Source organism: Rhea pennata, chromosome 4 (assembly GCF_028389875.1).
Source record: "Rhea pennata isolate bPtePen1 chromosome 4, bPtePen1.pri, whole genome shotgun sequence".
Lineage (NCBI taxonomy): Eukaryota > Metazoa > Chordata > Aves > Rheiformes > Rheidae > Rhea > Rhea pennata.
The window spans coordinates 66095901-66112085 of NC_084666.1; the positions used below are offsets into that span (position 1 = coordinate 66095901).

Genomic DNA, 16185 nt, shown 5'->3' on the forward strand with positions numbered 1-16185 from the left:
TCATCATTCTTCTCACTGAGCTCAGTGAGGTTTGGAGTGGGGAAACTGAGATTCAACACAGAAGAACAATTTTCCTATGAACAGGATGCACTTAGGCTTGATCTTCCAGGTTTTTTCTGTATAGAAATCCTACTGGCCTCTACAGTAACAATGGGAACACGGAGCCAAATAGGTTGAATATCTTTCCACAGCATAGTATTGCCCCAAGCCGACATAACCTTAAGAACTGCAAAGATTCATCAAATTCAACACTATGCTCAAAAAACAGTTCGTAGACTCCTGTCTAGACTTATCTCTGATCTGCCACGTGAATGCATACGCTAGTGTAATGACTAGCGCTGTAACTTCTCCTGTGAGGCCATGCCCATCCACAGATGAACACTGACCAATGAACAGGTGCTTCTTTCATTTCTAATGAACAAGATTAAATAGGAAGACGGGATATAGAGGTCAGAACTCAGTTCTGTATTTCAAAGTATGTGGCCTCCTCCTCTACCACCTTCCCAACAAGGCAAAAAAATTTGTGTCATTACAGTCACTTCCCTGAGAGCAAATTACACCATTGTTAGATTTTAGCAGAATGTAATCAGGTAACAGAGGGCCTTCTAAGTCAGAAATGCTTTAGACACTAATAAATCCTGAAAAGAAAATATAGCATAATGACAGAATAAAGAGCTAAAACAACATGCTACTTTCTTCTGAGATCTGTGGAATAAGTCTTTAAAGCCACATGATAACCTGGACAAGCTGTATCAAGTTTCTTTTAACTGATATTATTGTCCCTAGAAACAACCACTACCCAAAGCTTACTCTTACACTATCACCAAAACTATTATTATATAAACTGGAAATATTTTTTAAAAAATCCCATCACTTACTTTGAAGTGAAACAATGAAATTTTGAAACTATTATTCCAAAGTAACTGATATATACCTGACCTCTTCAGTGATTTCAGGCAGAAGAGAGGAATGCACAGTGATTAAGAATGTACACTTCTCATCACTTCTCCAATTGCCCCAGTTACCTTCAAGCTTCCTGTTGTATACCACAAGTTGGAAAAATAATCTATGTTCTTCTCCATATGTCTCCCTCTCCTGCCTGAACAAAATCTCAAATTACTAACATTTTGTGCTGTTCTGACTTCTTAATTACTTATTTATAGGAAGGAAAATTACACACCAGCTACTCACAATAAAGAACCAGTTCTTTCTTCTAAAATTTTATTATCTAGGCAAACATCAAGGCTCAGGTCATTGAGAACAGCCATAAACAAATTATAGACACACTATACTAATTAACTTCTAGAATAGCAACAACTGGTCCTCTTAAATTGGACTGAAATGTGGACAGTGTAGAGATTCTGAAAATGTGAAGAAAAAAAGAGACCCATTCAGCATTTTCTTGGTGCCCTGCAATATAACAATTTTCCTTTTCCCAAAGAGCCTTCAAAATCAGACCCTTCAACTCTGGCCTCTAAGGACATTTCATTTTCACCTGTTCTCCAATAAGTATTTTTTTGTTGTTGTTGTTTTTTGGGAGGGACAGGGAAGATGGGGGAAGGTTGTCCTTTTCTTTTTCTGTTTTTTTTTTATTCTTATTCTTGCCACTGTTTCTTGTCTTATCCTTCAAGATCTCTCCAGACTTGCCTATCCAGAAGTAATTTAACTCTGCCTGCTTACACTAAAGCTCCTTGCTTCTTCTTTTATCTTCCCTTGTCTTTTTCTTCTGCCATTTTTGATTCCATTGTTACTCCAGTCTCCCCCATTCCAGTATCAGATCACAGAACGGTTGAGGTTGGAAGAGACCTCTGGAGATCATCTAGTCCAATTCCCCTGCTCAAGCAGGGACACCTAGAACACATTGCATAAGCTCACGGCCAGGTGGGTTCTGAGTATCTCCAGAGAAGAAGACTCCATAACCTCTCTGGACAACAGGTTCCAGTGCTCTGCCACCCTCACGGTAAAGACGTTTTTCCTCATATTCAGGTGCAATTTCCTGTGTTTCAGTTTGTGCCCATTACCTCTTGTCCTGTCGCTTGGCACCAATGAAAAGAGTCTAGCCCCATCCTCTTGACACCTCCCCTTAAAATATTTGTAAACATTGATAAGATCCTCCCCCTCAATCTTCTCTTCTCCAGTCATCATCTTCCTTCAGAGTAAAGCATAGGCTTCTAAATAAGAACCTGAGAATGAGAAACACACTCTGTAGATATTAATTAGCATTAGAGGAAATAGTCAGACGAAATCCAGTACATTCACCTGTCACAAGGTAACATACACCAGAGAACAGTGTATACACAATATTCACAACAAAATGGAAAACACCAGTCTTGCAAGCAGGAACATTTCAGGAAAACTGCTGTGGTTCCAACTGCTGCAATCTGGGGGTCATACACCTTAGTACCACCACATGAAACCCAAGGAGATGTCTTACATCTTAATGTGATTCATCACCTGAGATTTGTCAGAAACTGACAATCAGACAATCATTATATATCAGTTTATCAATAAATATCACTACATCTAGCAATTTCTGCTCAAAGAAATCTCTATGTTCCCTGCATTTACAACATATGGTCAAATATATTGAACTAACTATAGATGACATCCCAACAATTCTTAACAGTTATAGATTATCATTGACACAGAAAATACATAGCACTCTTAGAACTCTCATACTGCCATTATATTTCTAAAATAATATTTTCTTTGCCATAGGTCAGCTGAGAATCCAGGGAGGATTCTTGAATCCCCATAAATTGAACAGCTTCATCTTCTCCTGCTTTTGCAGACTGAGATACCTAAAACAGATTTAAAACCATTTAGGTAAACTTTCACCCAGAAGTCAAAGGAACTGTGAGAAGCGGTTTCTACTCAATGTATAAAGTAATGTTAAACCACTGTGCTAGAGTAAAGAAATCCCTCTGGCTTCAGCTTGCTTCTTTTGTCCTTTTCTTACAAATATGTGACAGTCACAAAGAAAAAAAAAAACAGAACAAATCTCTGATCAGTGTTGGACAAACACTTTATGTTTCTGTCACTGACCTTGTTAACATCAGTAGTAATGATGCATACAGAAGGAAGCAAATGAATTAGGAAATCATTACATAAGTATACATAACTTTATAAAATGAACAACAACAGAGCTAGCAGTCAATTAGAAATAAAGCTAAATAAAACAATTTCCAGTACATTCACCAACTTCAGTAAAAAGTTGACTTCTCTATTAAATCTACCTCTGCAGCCTCTCTAATGCCTTAAGACAGAAATTCTAGACACTAGCTATAATAACAAACTATTTTTATTTCTGCCCATCAGACAAAAAGAAATCGAATTAGTGTGAGCCTGCCTTCACACAAGGCATCTATAGTATTGCAAAATCAACCGCAATGCCCAAATACTGTTAAAGCTTACATAAAATATAAAAGAAGTTTCTCCAGAAAGCATGTCTCCTCAGCCTAAGATTAATACATACAATAATCTTTTTCCCTTGCAAAATCCAAATTTTCAAGTTACTACCATTCCTAAAGTGAGATCCAACTGGGGAGTCCTCTGAGTATTTATTTTGGGTTTTCCTCTAGTGAATAGCCCTCACAGGCAGGTTTAACACATCTACTACTGTCTTTGAGCAAATTCACTGCTTCCTGAAAATAAACCAGTGGAAGTTCTGTATGTTCAAGTTCTTGCAAATAGATTTTACACATTACACTTTAGTGTTACTGACATACATTCTCACTACCAGCTAGATACAGGGTAACTATATCTATATAATTATGTAAATTGGAAGATTATCTCACAGGTGTTTTTAGTTTTCCAAGCACAGTCTTCCATGCCTAGTTAGAAAATATAGAGAAAAAAAATGGAAAAAATGTCCTTCTTGAACCACTTCTAAGACCAAGTTAAACCTTATTTCGTTACTCATTAAGTATTCTGCTTCTTATATGAGCAAGCCCCTACCCACATTGTTTCATTAAATCTGTATAATCATTTTTTTAAAAAAAGAAAAAAGGAAAAGCTTTATGCTGCCATAGATCTACCTTCTTTTTGCGTACATTTTATTAGTTCCTGTTCTAAGATACCTCAAGACACTACAGCTTAACATGCTACTGCAAGCCAGCTGCTCAACAACACCTGATTGGTACAGATGGGAAACACAATGTGCACCCTTACATTTCATCCTCTGAAGTTTATACTGCCCATGCTCCTTCTTTCATTTACTGCAGATTACTGATATATAATTGCATGAATATCTTCAGAAAACAACAAATTGTGCTGCTATCAGAAGCCCTGCAAACCTTTATTCCACAGCAGCCTACACCCATCCCAGCATCCTATTTTATTTGCCACTTGATCTACTCCCCAGCCTGCATTGCCTGGCAACTGCCTACATGCTTCTAATGTCAAAAGGGAAAATGAGGCATGGGATAAAACCAAGCTTCTTCAGTTACACGGAGGCAAGAATGGCCACTTGCAGCAACAGCTATGGCTTAAAGTAAGCCTGTGTTAATATTCAGCAGTTGGGAGTATGCTTTTGAAACATATTTGATTGTCCACGTTTACTGTGCTTTGGTTCACATCAATTGACCTTGAAGCACATGAACTGCAACCCTTCTGGGTGAAATTGAACCAGATGTGCTTCAGGAACACACCCAATGTGCTCCACTTGCTAATCCACAGGACCAGCCTGGAGTGAGGTCAAAATCCACAATGTGCACTGTGTAGTTCTCAGATCCTTAGCACCAACTGTTTGGCTCTACAAACGCCCTTCTGTTGGGAGTTCTATTTGCCAATGTAGATATGGCCTTACAGTATCTGAGAAACTAAGCCTTGAGAGTAGACACCAACTTGGTCACTGCCACTCAGTGCTAAACTGCAGTAACTTGTGCTTGCATCTGAGCTCCCCCTCACTCTTGCACAGCTGTACCAAAGTAGATGCCTCAAATGATGTTTTTGAACTTAACCACTTCAACTGAAGTCACATCTGTAAAAGACTGGGATGCCACTGACAGTCCTGTGGTATTTAATCCATTTATGTTTACCTGAATTGGCTACTTAAGGCTACAACAAAATGAAATGCTTATGAAATACTTTTGACCTTAAAATACAGCAAATAAGACCTAACTTTAATGATATCATGATCTACTTGCATGCTAAAATACAGGAACATGGATTGCCATTTTAAAGAATTCCATAAACTTCTTCATTGTTGAAATACAGGCTGTGAGTTTGCCAATGAAACAGAGCTGCTCTAAGCTCTCGTAGAAAACTAAATGACAATAATTTGGCAAGAGCACTACAAGAAAATTAAAATGAAACCGTCCTGAATGTACTCTGTTAGCAGAAAAAGCTTCCATTTCCAAAGTGGTAAATGTAAGATCTGCCTCTAAACATTCGCAGAAAAATATTTTTTCTCCAGTTTAATCATTACAGACTAGATTTCATACATTCAAGTTAAAATTAGACTTGGCCTCCTCTAAAACAGTTAATCTTGAACAGGGAACAGAATTGATAAGGGAGAAAAAAGAACCTCGGAAATTTGATAAGATTAGCGGTTACAATAACAGAGTGCAAGTATGAAATCCTTAAAAACATTTTTGGTTAAAAACACTGGCAAGATTCCCTCTAATGAGGGCTTCATCAGGGCTTCATGAATTAAATAGAGCTACTCCTTGAGAATTATTATTATTATTATTTTTTAATAGGGAAGAAATCTGAAGCAATTAGATTCAGTGAAATACCCCAGTAGCAGAAAGCTTGGTGAGGGGTGAAGGAGGAAGAAGGTATATTGAGTTTTCTGCATCTTATTGGATTTTCTAGGAAAAAAAATGAACATCCTTTCCTAGCACAATTTTTCCTATGATTTGATTCACACTATTAAATTTCCTGGTAATGTAGCCCTATCTTTTTAAACTGCTACTTAAAACTTTCAGATAAATTTGGAATTTAAATTATCTTTGGGTATTAAAAAGTAAGATTATGTTGCTAGAAATCACTTTCTGGACATAGCTAAAACCATTTAGGCACCCATAAAGATGTTGTATGGTCTATGTGGTTTAATTAAAGGCCTAATCAACTTTTCCGGAAGTAACCAAGAAATTAGACTCTTAAATTGCATAGATTACATAGTTCCCTTGAACAAAAAGGGTAAAAAAAACAAAAAACAAACAAAAAAAACCATGATGATCAAATAGTCATCTTTCAGAGGCTTTTTTTAAAACAAACAAACAAACAAAAAAAAACCCTACTTTTTCCCCAAGTCAGCTTCACAACCATAAACATGTTAAAAGCTCTGATTCAGCCAGCTTCTGTTTAAACGCTTGGGTAAATGAGCTTGCAATAAGTAGCAGTTCTTCCAGGTTAGATACATTCTGCCTAAACACTAAGTTGCCCAGATGTTCCTAGGATTTTTCATGAGTACCCAAGCACACACTCCTATCTAGTGTTACATGCACATGAATCATGGCTGAATTGTTTGATGTTAATGCAAGCACTTCCCTGAGAAAATCTTATTGGTAAAGCCTCAGAGAATCATAAAAATCACTACAGCAGAAAGGATCTGACACACAGTAGTACACCTTTATCACTTTTCTTACTGTATTTCAAATTTTTGAAAGGAAGCTAATCAAAGTCAGCAGATACCTTTGTCTTGTTCTGTGTATGGTTTGTTAATTAAATACATAATTTCTGTCACTCAGGTGATATTATAGCTTAACAAAGAGCAAGCATCCATGACTACTTTTGAATTATATAAACCTTAAAATCTGAGGAGCCATGCTTGTGGCTTCTGATAAAAGTACTGCTTGTTTTCATTTACTGCCCACTATCACATTAACATTAAAACACTTTGAAGCCAGTACTGTATTTAGCCTTTCATTATTTATAGAAGACACTAACATTATTTAAGATGGGGGCTTTTATTTTCAGTTCTCAAATGGCTCTAAATTGTTCTTGTTCAACTCATTCCAGGCATACTATTATATTTTTTCCTTTAGCTATTCAAATGTAAATATTTCATGGATAGATGACAATGATGAATAATAAAAGGGTATCCTATATGAAAATACATTTAACATACACACTGTTCAATTCCTTAAAACCACAATTGGTAAACACCATTCAATACATTTATATTTTTTAAATGCTTTCAGAACTTTTCATATTTTCCATTAAAAAATAAATAATGCTTGCAATTGTATCTATAATTTGATATTAAAAAATACTTTTCATTGACTACAGTCAGCAAACAAGTTATTCTTCATGAGCTAACATTCCCCCTGTGCTGTGGAGAATACCAACTAAAAAGTGTTATATTCAGTATACTTCTTTAGAAGAAAGTATAATGATAAATAGCAAGTGAAAACATTATTTCATTCTATTTTGTCAAGAAAAATGCTTGCTTTGTTCAAGATGCAGAACATATGCATTTCCTAGTGCTAAAGAAGCTGAAGGTTAAACTACCTCAAGGCATGAACTGACGTGTACATGTGTACTCACACACACAGTGAATACACTAGAGCCTTGGTCAAGATCTCAGTCAAATTTGAGGGGGAGGGGGGAAGGAGGAAGTGTTATTTCTCTTTTAGTATGATACTATTTTTTTTTTTTCCTTAGGAGAAAATTCTTTCACTTGGTTAGCACAGTATGGCTAAATTAGGGGACCTAGGATCAAGTCTTAGCTACTAAATCCGGGCGCATGGTCTAGCTGCACCTTAATTTGGTATTAAGAAAAAACTCGGGCATCCAAACTCTCCTCCAATCTTGGTCTCAATAGAAAAGAAACTCAAGTATGAAAGCTGGACAGAAGCTGCAGTACACTTCAGTAGAAAGACCAGACACAATCATAAAAGTCATTTGCCATATCAGATGGTGTCTTCCTTGTAGTTTTAAGCATTTTGTTAAATAGACAAAATAAGATGGAGAATCTTAGACATAAGAAAGAAACCTCCTCATTTCTTCAAAATTCTTAATCCCAAACTCATGTGTATAATCAGGAAACCACCAGAGCAAGCTTAATGAATGCAAAGAGAAGAACAAGAAATATGTCCAGGAGCTATAAAGTTCAGAGGCAGCAGAGGGGATAGACGTTTTCTTACAAGCTGAAGAAATTCAGAAATACAGGCATCTATGGAGATATTCTTATGGTAAAGGAGGAAAATATTTGCAATTCTTCTCTGTTTCAGTTATGGAAGCCTTTAAAATTCAGCAACTCACTGGCAGTAAATTTATCAGTAGGTACAGAGGTCTAAAATAAGGAACTTCACACAAGCATATAGCATTTTCACTTGATAGTCTTATGAATCATCCCTAGTGCTTAAAGAGAAACAACAGCAGTTACACCCCCCCCCATCTTTCTCTAAAAAACAGGCTTAGATATACGCACACATCTACACATGCATATTACACTTACTATATGCAACACTAATGTTTAAAATACCAACAGATCACCAACAGAAAAGTTACTTCACCTGGGGCTTTTCTTTTCCTTTACTGATTTTAACACTGAATTTATCAACAGTAACACTGCAACATTACTCTATGAATCTGTACTTGATACAAATAAAGATCTCAACTGTAGAAATAAAACTACATGGGAGCACATCAACACAGCTGGATATGCTAGAGACAGTATCTCCAAGAAAAGTTCACTACTCTTAGGACCTGTTTGAGGAACACAGCCACTGCATTAGCCACAGGAGAAGTGGAACATGTGTTTGCAGAACCATCCCACTCTGGTCGCAGTGTGCTCTCAGATCTTCTCTGGACAGGAAAGTTAGGTCCTACATGCAAGATCACAGACCACTGCTGTGTCCACATTCTGTGCAGGTGCTGAAAAAGCCTGCAAAAGGCTGAATAGGCTTCAGAATGATTTGGGATTTAAGAGTAAACAGAATACATGCATACTCTATTTTTTCTTACCTAGAGATACAACGGTCTCCGATTTATAATATTAGGACACTTGTATTTTGGGTATTCTTCCTAGTTCTTGGACAAGTCACTTTATGATAATATTTAAAAAAAAAGAATAAAATGTCTTTAATAGTATTAAAGTAAGTCATCCAGCACCTATTGTAAATACTAAAATGAATATGACACTTCCCGCAGCATTCGATCTGAGTGAATTACTATTGCTAGAACTAACATATTCTTTTTCCAGATCCTAGTTCAGGTCTATCCGCACAGGAAAGAACTGCTGTATAAAAACATACTCTTTGCTTTTATTACAGTATTACAGTACCTTGCATATTTATTTTTTTTCCTGTCATCCTTATTAAATTTTGTTTTCTTAAGACAGTGTGTAATCTGGTATTAAGTGTACTTGTATCAACTTTTGCTCTCATATGACAGAAGGCACAGATTTTACATGGGCCTGAATGTTAACAATAACATTCCAGCATTTTACAAACAAATAAGAAAACAATTCACTGGAAAATATCTACGACTCTGTGAAAAATACTCAAGTCAATATTATAAACAGAGAGCAGAAGCAAGTCACAATAAAGAAAGGAGTAAATGTATTTTTCTCTTTAAATCTTTTCCCTCCACAAGCTGAAAGATACTGCCCTGAAAGTTCCTGTGCTGTCTATCAGTTAACATTTAGGATTACTGCGGACCTGCATATTTTTGGTACTTGCCTTACCCAACCAGGACTTGATTTCAAAAAGACTAAGTACTCCTAAGTCCAGCTGAGGTAAAGGGTAACAGTGATTCCTAAGCACTTTGAAGGGAAAGCCCAAGTATTTCAAGGAAGGCAAACAAACAGGACCTTAAAAAAACATGTGGACATTTCTGGAAGTTCTGACTGTGAATCGTCTGTCTCAAATTTGTTTTAAAAAAGCCCATATCCTAAAAATAATAGGAACTATTTGGCAGTGTTTTTGAAAAATCTTGGCATCTTGTTCAACAATCTTTTTCTTTTCTCTTAAGTACACTGATACTATCCTCATGATCAGGATGAAAAAGGAAATTTGCTTTCCTTTTTTAAATTAAAATCACTTTTTTATAGTGGCAGCATACAGTACTGTGTACTTCAGGTTTTGAATGCTACGAATCAACACTCAGATGACACACTAGTACAACAGCACACTGTTACCTGATGAAAGCAGTAACTGAGTATCACTGATTGCTGATATTCAAAGCAGACTGTATTCAGGCAGTAACTGTGAGTAGTTTCTGCAGTTATGTTGTGAGTTTTTGTTTATCATATGTCATTTCAAGATTGTGCTAAAATAACTTGCGCTTACTGACATTTTTTTTAATAATAGTATTCAATACTTGCTAATAGTAAAGTTAGTTATTGGTCATACAACAAAAAATCATGACTCATTAAACCTATTCTTGAAAGAAATGAACCAAAGCTACAAACTGTAGCTATTTATGAACACCTATATAAAGTTTCAAATCATTTACATTGTTAAGCGCGTGATCTGAAAACAAAAGTGTCCTTTCCAAACTTAGCTATACCCTTCCTGAACTACATCAGTATGTCAAAACATACATTTAAGCCTTAACTTTTTAAGTTGTACATGAAGATTCACAGAAACATTGTGAAACAGCATAATGATGGGCCTATTTAAAATCAGCTTGCTTTAACTGTTAACTCAGAATAAAAATTACTTTTTCGGTTAACACAAAGCCTTGCTTCTTTACAATGCAGGGTGCCAATGGAGACTAAGCAATAATCAATATTATTGCCTGAAGTAGATGCAACTTTAAAATTTAGATCTTGAGATATTTGCTTTTTTCTTAACTTCATGAGACAGTTTCAAAATGCCTAGATATTTAAGATACCATTTGAAATTTGTTAATACTTTTGTTTACATTTAAGAAAACCCAGTTGTGTATCACAGACCACATTGTAATATTTGGATTTTAATTTATACAAAAGGTCAGAGTTTTTGTTTTGTTTTGTTTTTAAACAGTAGCCAGAACTGACTGGATCTCCCAGGAGGATATAATTATTCCCTGAGCTATTACTGCTGTTCACATTGTGGCAGTTATACTTATCACCATATAGATGAGTTGAAACATTCTTCATTACCTACAAGCTAATAAGGAAGTGTATAAGCTATGCAAATACTCAAAGACCACTCTCAAGAGATACACAGACAAAAGTTAACACTGTGATTCTCAAGTCCCTGGACACAACTATTCTTTTTTCCAGAAGCTGAGATTTTTGCTCTTTCACCTTTACTGTGGTCATTAATGATACTATTTTTAAAAACTGAGCTGCCAATTTCTTTATATATAAGCTTCAGTGACCACTAGATGCAACAGAAGCGAGACCACAAGACCAGAGAATATTAACATAAAGGAAGCATCCTACTAGGATCAGCTTCTGATTTGAATCAGCTACCCAACAATTCTGAAGGTAAGTGATAGTTTTGTGTTGAAGTTCTTCAGTTTCAAAGTTGAATGGATCCCATTCTCCTTTTTTCTCATGCAGTATCTTTTTAAAATATAAAATTCTAGTTTCTAGCAAAGAGACTTGCCTGAAAGAATACCTTCACTGTCGATATAGAAATTATCTTGAGATTTCTATTTTTAGTTGAATAAATAAATATCAATAATTCAATAATCATTCTATTAATTCTAACAATAATTGTGATGTTTTTGCTGAAACTGCTTAGAGATTCAACCACTAGACCTTTTATTTTGAAGCAAGCCATGGTCTAAACACTATTGATTCCCTAAAAATTTTTATGGCTAACTGAAATTCAAAGTGATCTATGATTCTTAAGAGGAAAAAAAAAAAAAAAACACAATTATTTTGTGTCTATTCACTGGCTAGATTCCCTCACAGAATGTCTGTCATGTAAATAGTTATTGTCCGAGAAGCAGCTGTAAGCACAGTTATGTACATTGTGTAAATAAAGAGTACATGAGGGCAGATTTCTTTGATGATATTTATCTTCATGAGTGTGGAGAGGAGTATAATTCAAACATGACACAGCCATTAGCAACTTACCCTGTCAGTGCCCCTTGTCTCAAGTAAAGACAGATGTTATGAAGGATCAGCCATTATGGATGTTTTATCTCCACTAGGTACAGTAAGTTCAACATGATTTGCATGAAGAAATTTGTCTAGATGAGGATTTCTCACAGAATGTTTACAAGTCTGTTTCTCCTACCATGCATCCCAAACAGTTTTCAGACTCTTTCTTAACTAGATTTTGGGCAGTCACACCCAAAGTAACTTCAATCTTGTAACTAGCAGTCCACCAGGGATTAACAGACTTAAGGTTTGGTGCTGTGGTTAACCTGCAAGGGAGGTCTGTGTTTAGCAGCCCTAGACGAGGAATGAAATTTGCACAGAGCAAGGAATGAAATTCGCACAGAGCAGTGCACACAAAAAAAATCCAAAAAACAATAACCAAAAAAAAAAAAAAAAAAAAACAATGACAGAATAGAAGATCAGCATATCCACTGCTGGATATGAACCTAAGGTCTCTGTTTTCCTGTCAATGCCTGTATGCTAAACTGGCTGCAAGTAACCTGGAAGTTTGACAGCCTCTGTGGTGCTCTCAGATATTTGCTCAGCAATTTCATGTACATATTCAGCATTTGACTGCCTTTATTCATCAAAAGCTGAACTTTAGACTGGATGCCCCAAGATCATGTACAATCATATATTCTCATTTATACACAAAGACCACTAAACAGGTATGTATGACTATTGATAATAACTAACAATTTACATCTAGAAATAACTGTTTGTCTAATATCCCAGTTGTCTAATAACTGAGATAGTTTCTGTATATTTAGAAATGCCATTAAACATGTAGTTTTGCTCATGCATACTCCTATATGTATACAGAAGCTTGCAACTGCGCAACTAGTCTAGGTAGAAAATTCATCTATCAAAAGCCAGATACTAACAGAATAACTATATTCATTTTAAATTCACATTGGGTATCAAGCAAAGCAGTTCTGAGTTCTGGTGTTTTATCGAAAACTGGCTTATTACACATCTGAAAGTCACTTTCCTCCCTAGTGTTTTCATCTATATAACTAGAGTAATCAGTAGAGATGGCTTGCAATGCTAACATGTCACCAGAATGCTGTATCTGGTAATTAATATCTAATATTGTTACTTCGATGTTATAAAATGCTACAAAATACTAGGTACTCAGAAAAAAATAAACTGTCTGTGCATGTCAAATACTCATTTACAATGGTGACCCACAGAAGCAAACAAAGTATTGAGTCACCTTTGATGAGCGAGGCAAATCTCTGGCATCTGGCTGCATAGCTTTCATTTCCCCTTTACTCAGTGCCCAGCTTCATAGTCACTGATTTGATTTAAGTATTCCTGAGTCTTATAAACACATCTGAAGAAAAATGGTGCACTAAATACACAGCATTTCTGTGAATAGGCAATATTACTGGAAAGCATGAACGCAAGGAATGGGAGTCATGGGTTCCTCATTCAGATTCAGACCTGCCGCTGATTTACATGAGGCCTTAATAAATCAGTTTGTCTTTTTATCATTATTTTTCCACCTGTAAAATGAGATAATAATGCATTCTTGTCTACCAAGAGACTAGTCAAATATACACTAACAGTTTTGAGACACACAGGTAATATGATGAATACCACAGAAAACGTAAATGAGGAAATGAATGCATTGGTGCAAAGTTTAAAGCGGTTTTCCTGTACAGCTAGATCACATACTAAATGGTGAAAGACTGAAAAAAAATTAATTACTAAATGAATAACACAGCATGCAATTAGCTAATTAAGACTCTATCCCAGAGTGGATATACACATAGCACAGAATTAAGATTACTCATACAACATCTATTCTGTCACTTCCTAATTTTTCAGTGCTAGGCTTACACTCTCTAGCTTTTTTTTTTTTTTTTTTAAGTATACTGCTGTAAGACAGCAATAGGTACATTGAATAAATCTTGAGAAAAAGGGCAATTCTCAAAGAAGAGTTATGTAAAACAGTTTCGAGGTGCTAAGAACAGCCTACTAAACAAAATCTTCTCTGTAGTTTATCATGAAAACATTCAAAGGGGTGAAGTTAGTTAAAATAAGCAAGGAAAAAACATCTTTTGGGGGCTAGCCACGTTAAGCGGGTATATACACCAGATAAACAAGCATAGAGCTTCAGGCTTTTCTGTGGCCCTGCTTTACCAAGAAACAGCCAGCAAGACATTGCACAGGTTTCTCCGCTCTCAAACATATTTTGACGGCAACCTAGAGAAACAAAGCACTTCCAAGTCAGGATATATGCCATTATACCAGAGCAATCATACCACACTCCACCAACTTCACTCCCTGATCACGCAGCCACTGGCACCTGGGAAAAGCACCGTTTTTATGCCTCCACAGCGCAACCCTCCACGTGGAAGCCCTTAAACCACCTTCACCACGAGGCCCGCCCATAGGCGGCTTCACCCACCCTGGCAGCCTCACGCACCTCCATTTCTGCCCTGCCTAATCCACTCGGTTGCCCCCTGCCCGCGAGATGGCGGCGCCCGCGAGCCCGGGGCGTCACCTGAACCCCCGGCAACAGCCGCTCTCAACGGTCCGGCACGAGCCCGCGGCGTTACCTCTCCTTCCCCGCCCCTCCCGCAACGGTCGCTCTCAACGGTCTGGCGCGGACCCGGGGCGTCACCCCTCGCACAACGGCCGCTCTCAACGGTCCGGCGCGAGCCTGCCCCCTCCCCCCCCCCCCCGCCTCGGGCTGCCCCCAGCCCACCTGCGGGGCGCATGGCGCCGCTGCCGCCGCCGCTGCCGCCGCCGCCCCTTCCTTCTCTGAGGCAGAGGATACTGCCCTGGCTGCCGCCGGGCCGGAAGAACGGGGCGGCCCCATGCTCCTCCCGGCCGCGGGGCTCCGCCGCCCGCCCCGGGCTCCCTGCGCGGCGGGGGTGTGAGGGGAGCCGGGGGCTTGAGGGGAGCCGCCGCTGAGGTCGCTTCCCTTCTTCCCACCCCCCCGGCCGTTACACGCGGGAAGAGGCTTCGTCTGTGAAAAGTTGGTTAGTTTTGAAGAGAAAATGAGGAGGGAGTGGAGCATTGCCATCTCGGCAGAGCTCAGGGTTTCCTTCGTCCCAGGGAGGCACAGCGTCGCGTTGTTTAAGCACATGGAGAGCGGACCATGGATGAAGGGTGCTCAGAAGACGTCCCTCTCCACACATGTGCTGAGATCTTTATTATAGCAATGCAGTTTTAATGCCCAGCACTGAGGCATTCGGATTCAAAATGATTTGACACCCCTTTGGTATTTCACTGTCTGTTAATTTTTTGACATTGCAGAGAGGAAAATTGGAAAAACTGAAAAAGTAACCCATGAGAGAGACTGTAAATGCTTCAGCCCACTGCTATGCTAGCCCTCAAAAGTAGTCAGGAGCCATTGATCAAGGGAGCAGTAGCCATAAAGGCTGGACCAACAAGGAGGAGCAAGAGTTGCCCCTAAACTGGGATTACAGGAGAGCTGAAAGTACCTTCTGGAAGAAGAAGATGTTAAATTGGTTTCTGGAGGAAGCAAAGCTTGTCTGCACTTTAAACTTCTGTTTGCATTCCCTTTCCCCACCAGAGCTTTGATGCCCAACGGCTGATTTTAGTGAAATTTGTCAAAGGTTTTATTGGTCTCCGAGATGAAGTTCCTCAGTATTGGTTTCAGGAGTGTGAGTGGCCAAGGTAGAGGAGACAAATGCTCAGCTCTACCTGGACTGAAGGAAAGGCTGCAGAGTGAATTCGAACAGTATTAGAGGAAAATCCATACAGAGTCAGTCTTTAAAGATGACTCAGTCACAACAAAACCTTCAGCATTTGCAATCAACCACAAACTGCAAATCTGCAAGAAGCTGAGCGTCAGTCTTAGAGCTGCTTTTGTACTGCCCTGGGAAGCTGTGAGGAACCTGAACCATCATGATAGTTTCTTGTCATTATGCAAGTAGGTATTTATTTTTAATTTGGTCACTTTTTTTTTTTCACAGTGGTCTTTTTTGCTAACGAGTGGGTGCTTTTGGTGAACTTTTGGCTTGGCATGGCCTGGCATACAGCAGAAACCTCTGGCTACATATCCACAAGGAAAACCCAGACTTCAGTCATGTCAGTCTGGATGTGCACCAGCAAGAGCTTGGAATAACTCTCTTTTTCCTTTCTGCCTGTTTTCTACGTCAGATTGTGTTTACTGAAGTAAGAGATGTCTATGCAGTACTGCATTCCTGTACTGT

At 38.1% G+C, this 16185-nt stretch overlaps 1 protein-coding gene across 1 annotated transcript in view; it reads right to left on the reverse strand.

Annotated features, from left to right (window-relative positions):
* The window catches only part of BANK1 (B cell scaffold protein with ankyrin repeats 1), a 145991-nt gene extending 131599 nt beyond the window's left edge, over positions 1–14392 (reverse strand). Inside the window, exon 1 of the mRNA XM_062574958.1 lies at positions 14263–14392. Coding sequence (XP_062430942.1) covers positions 14263–14392 — 130 coding nt within the window. The remainder of the gene's footprint in view (positions 1–14262) is intronic.
* Positions 14393–16185: the final 1793 nt, after the last annotated feature.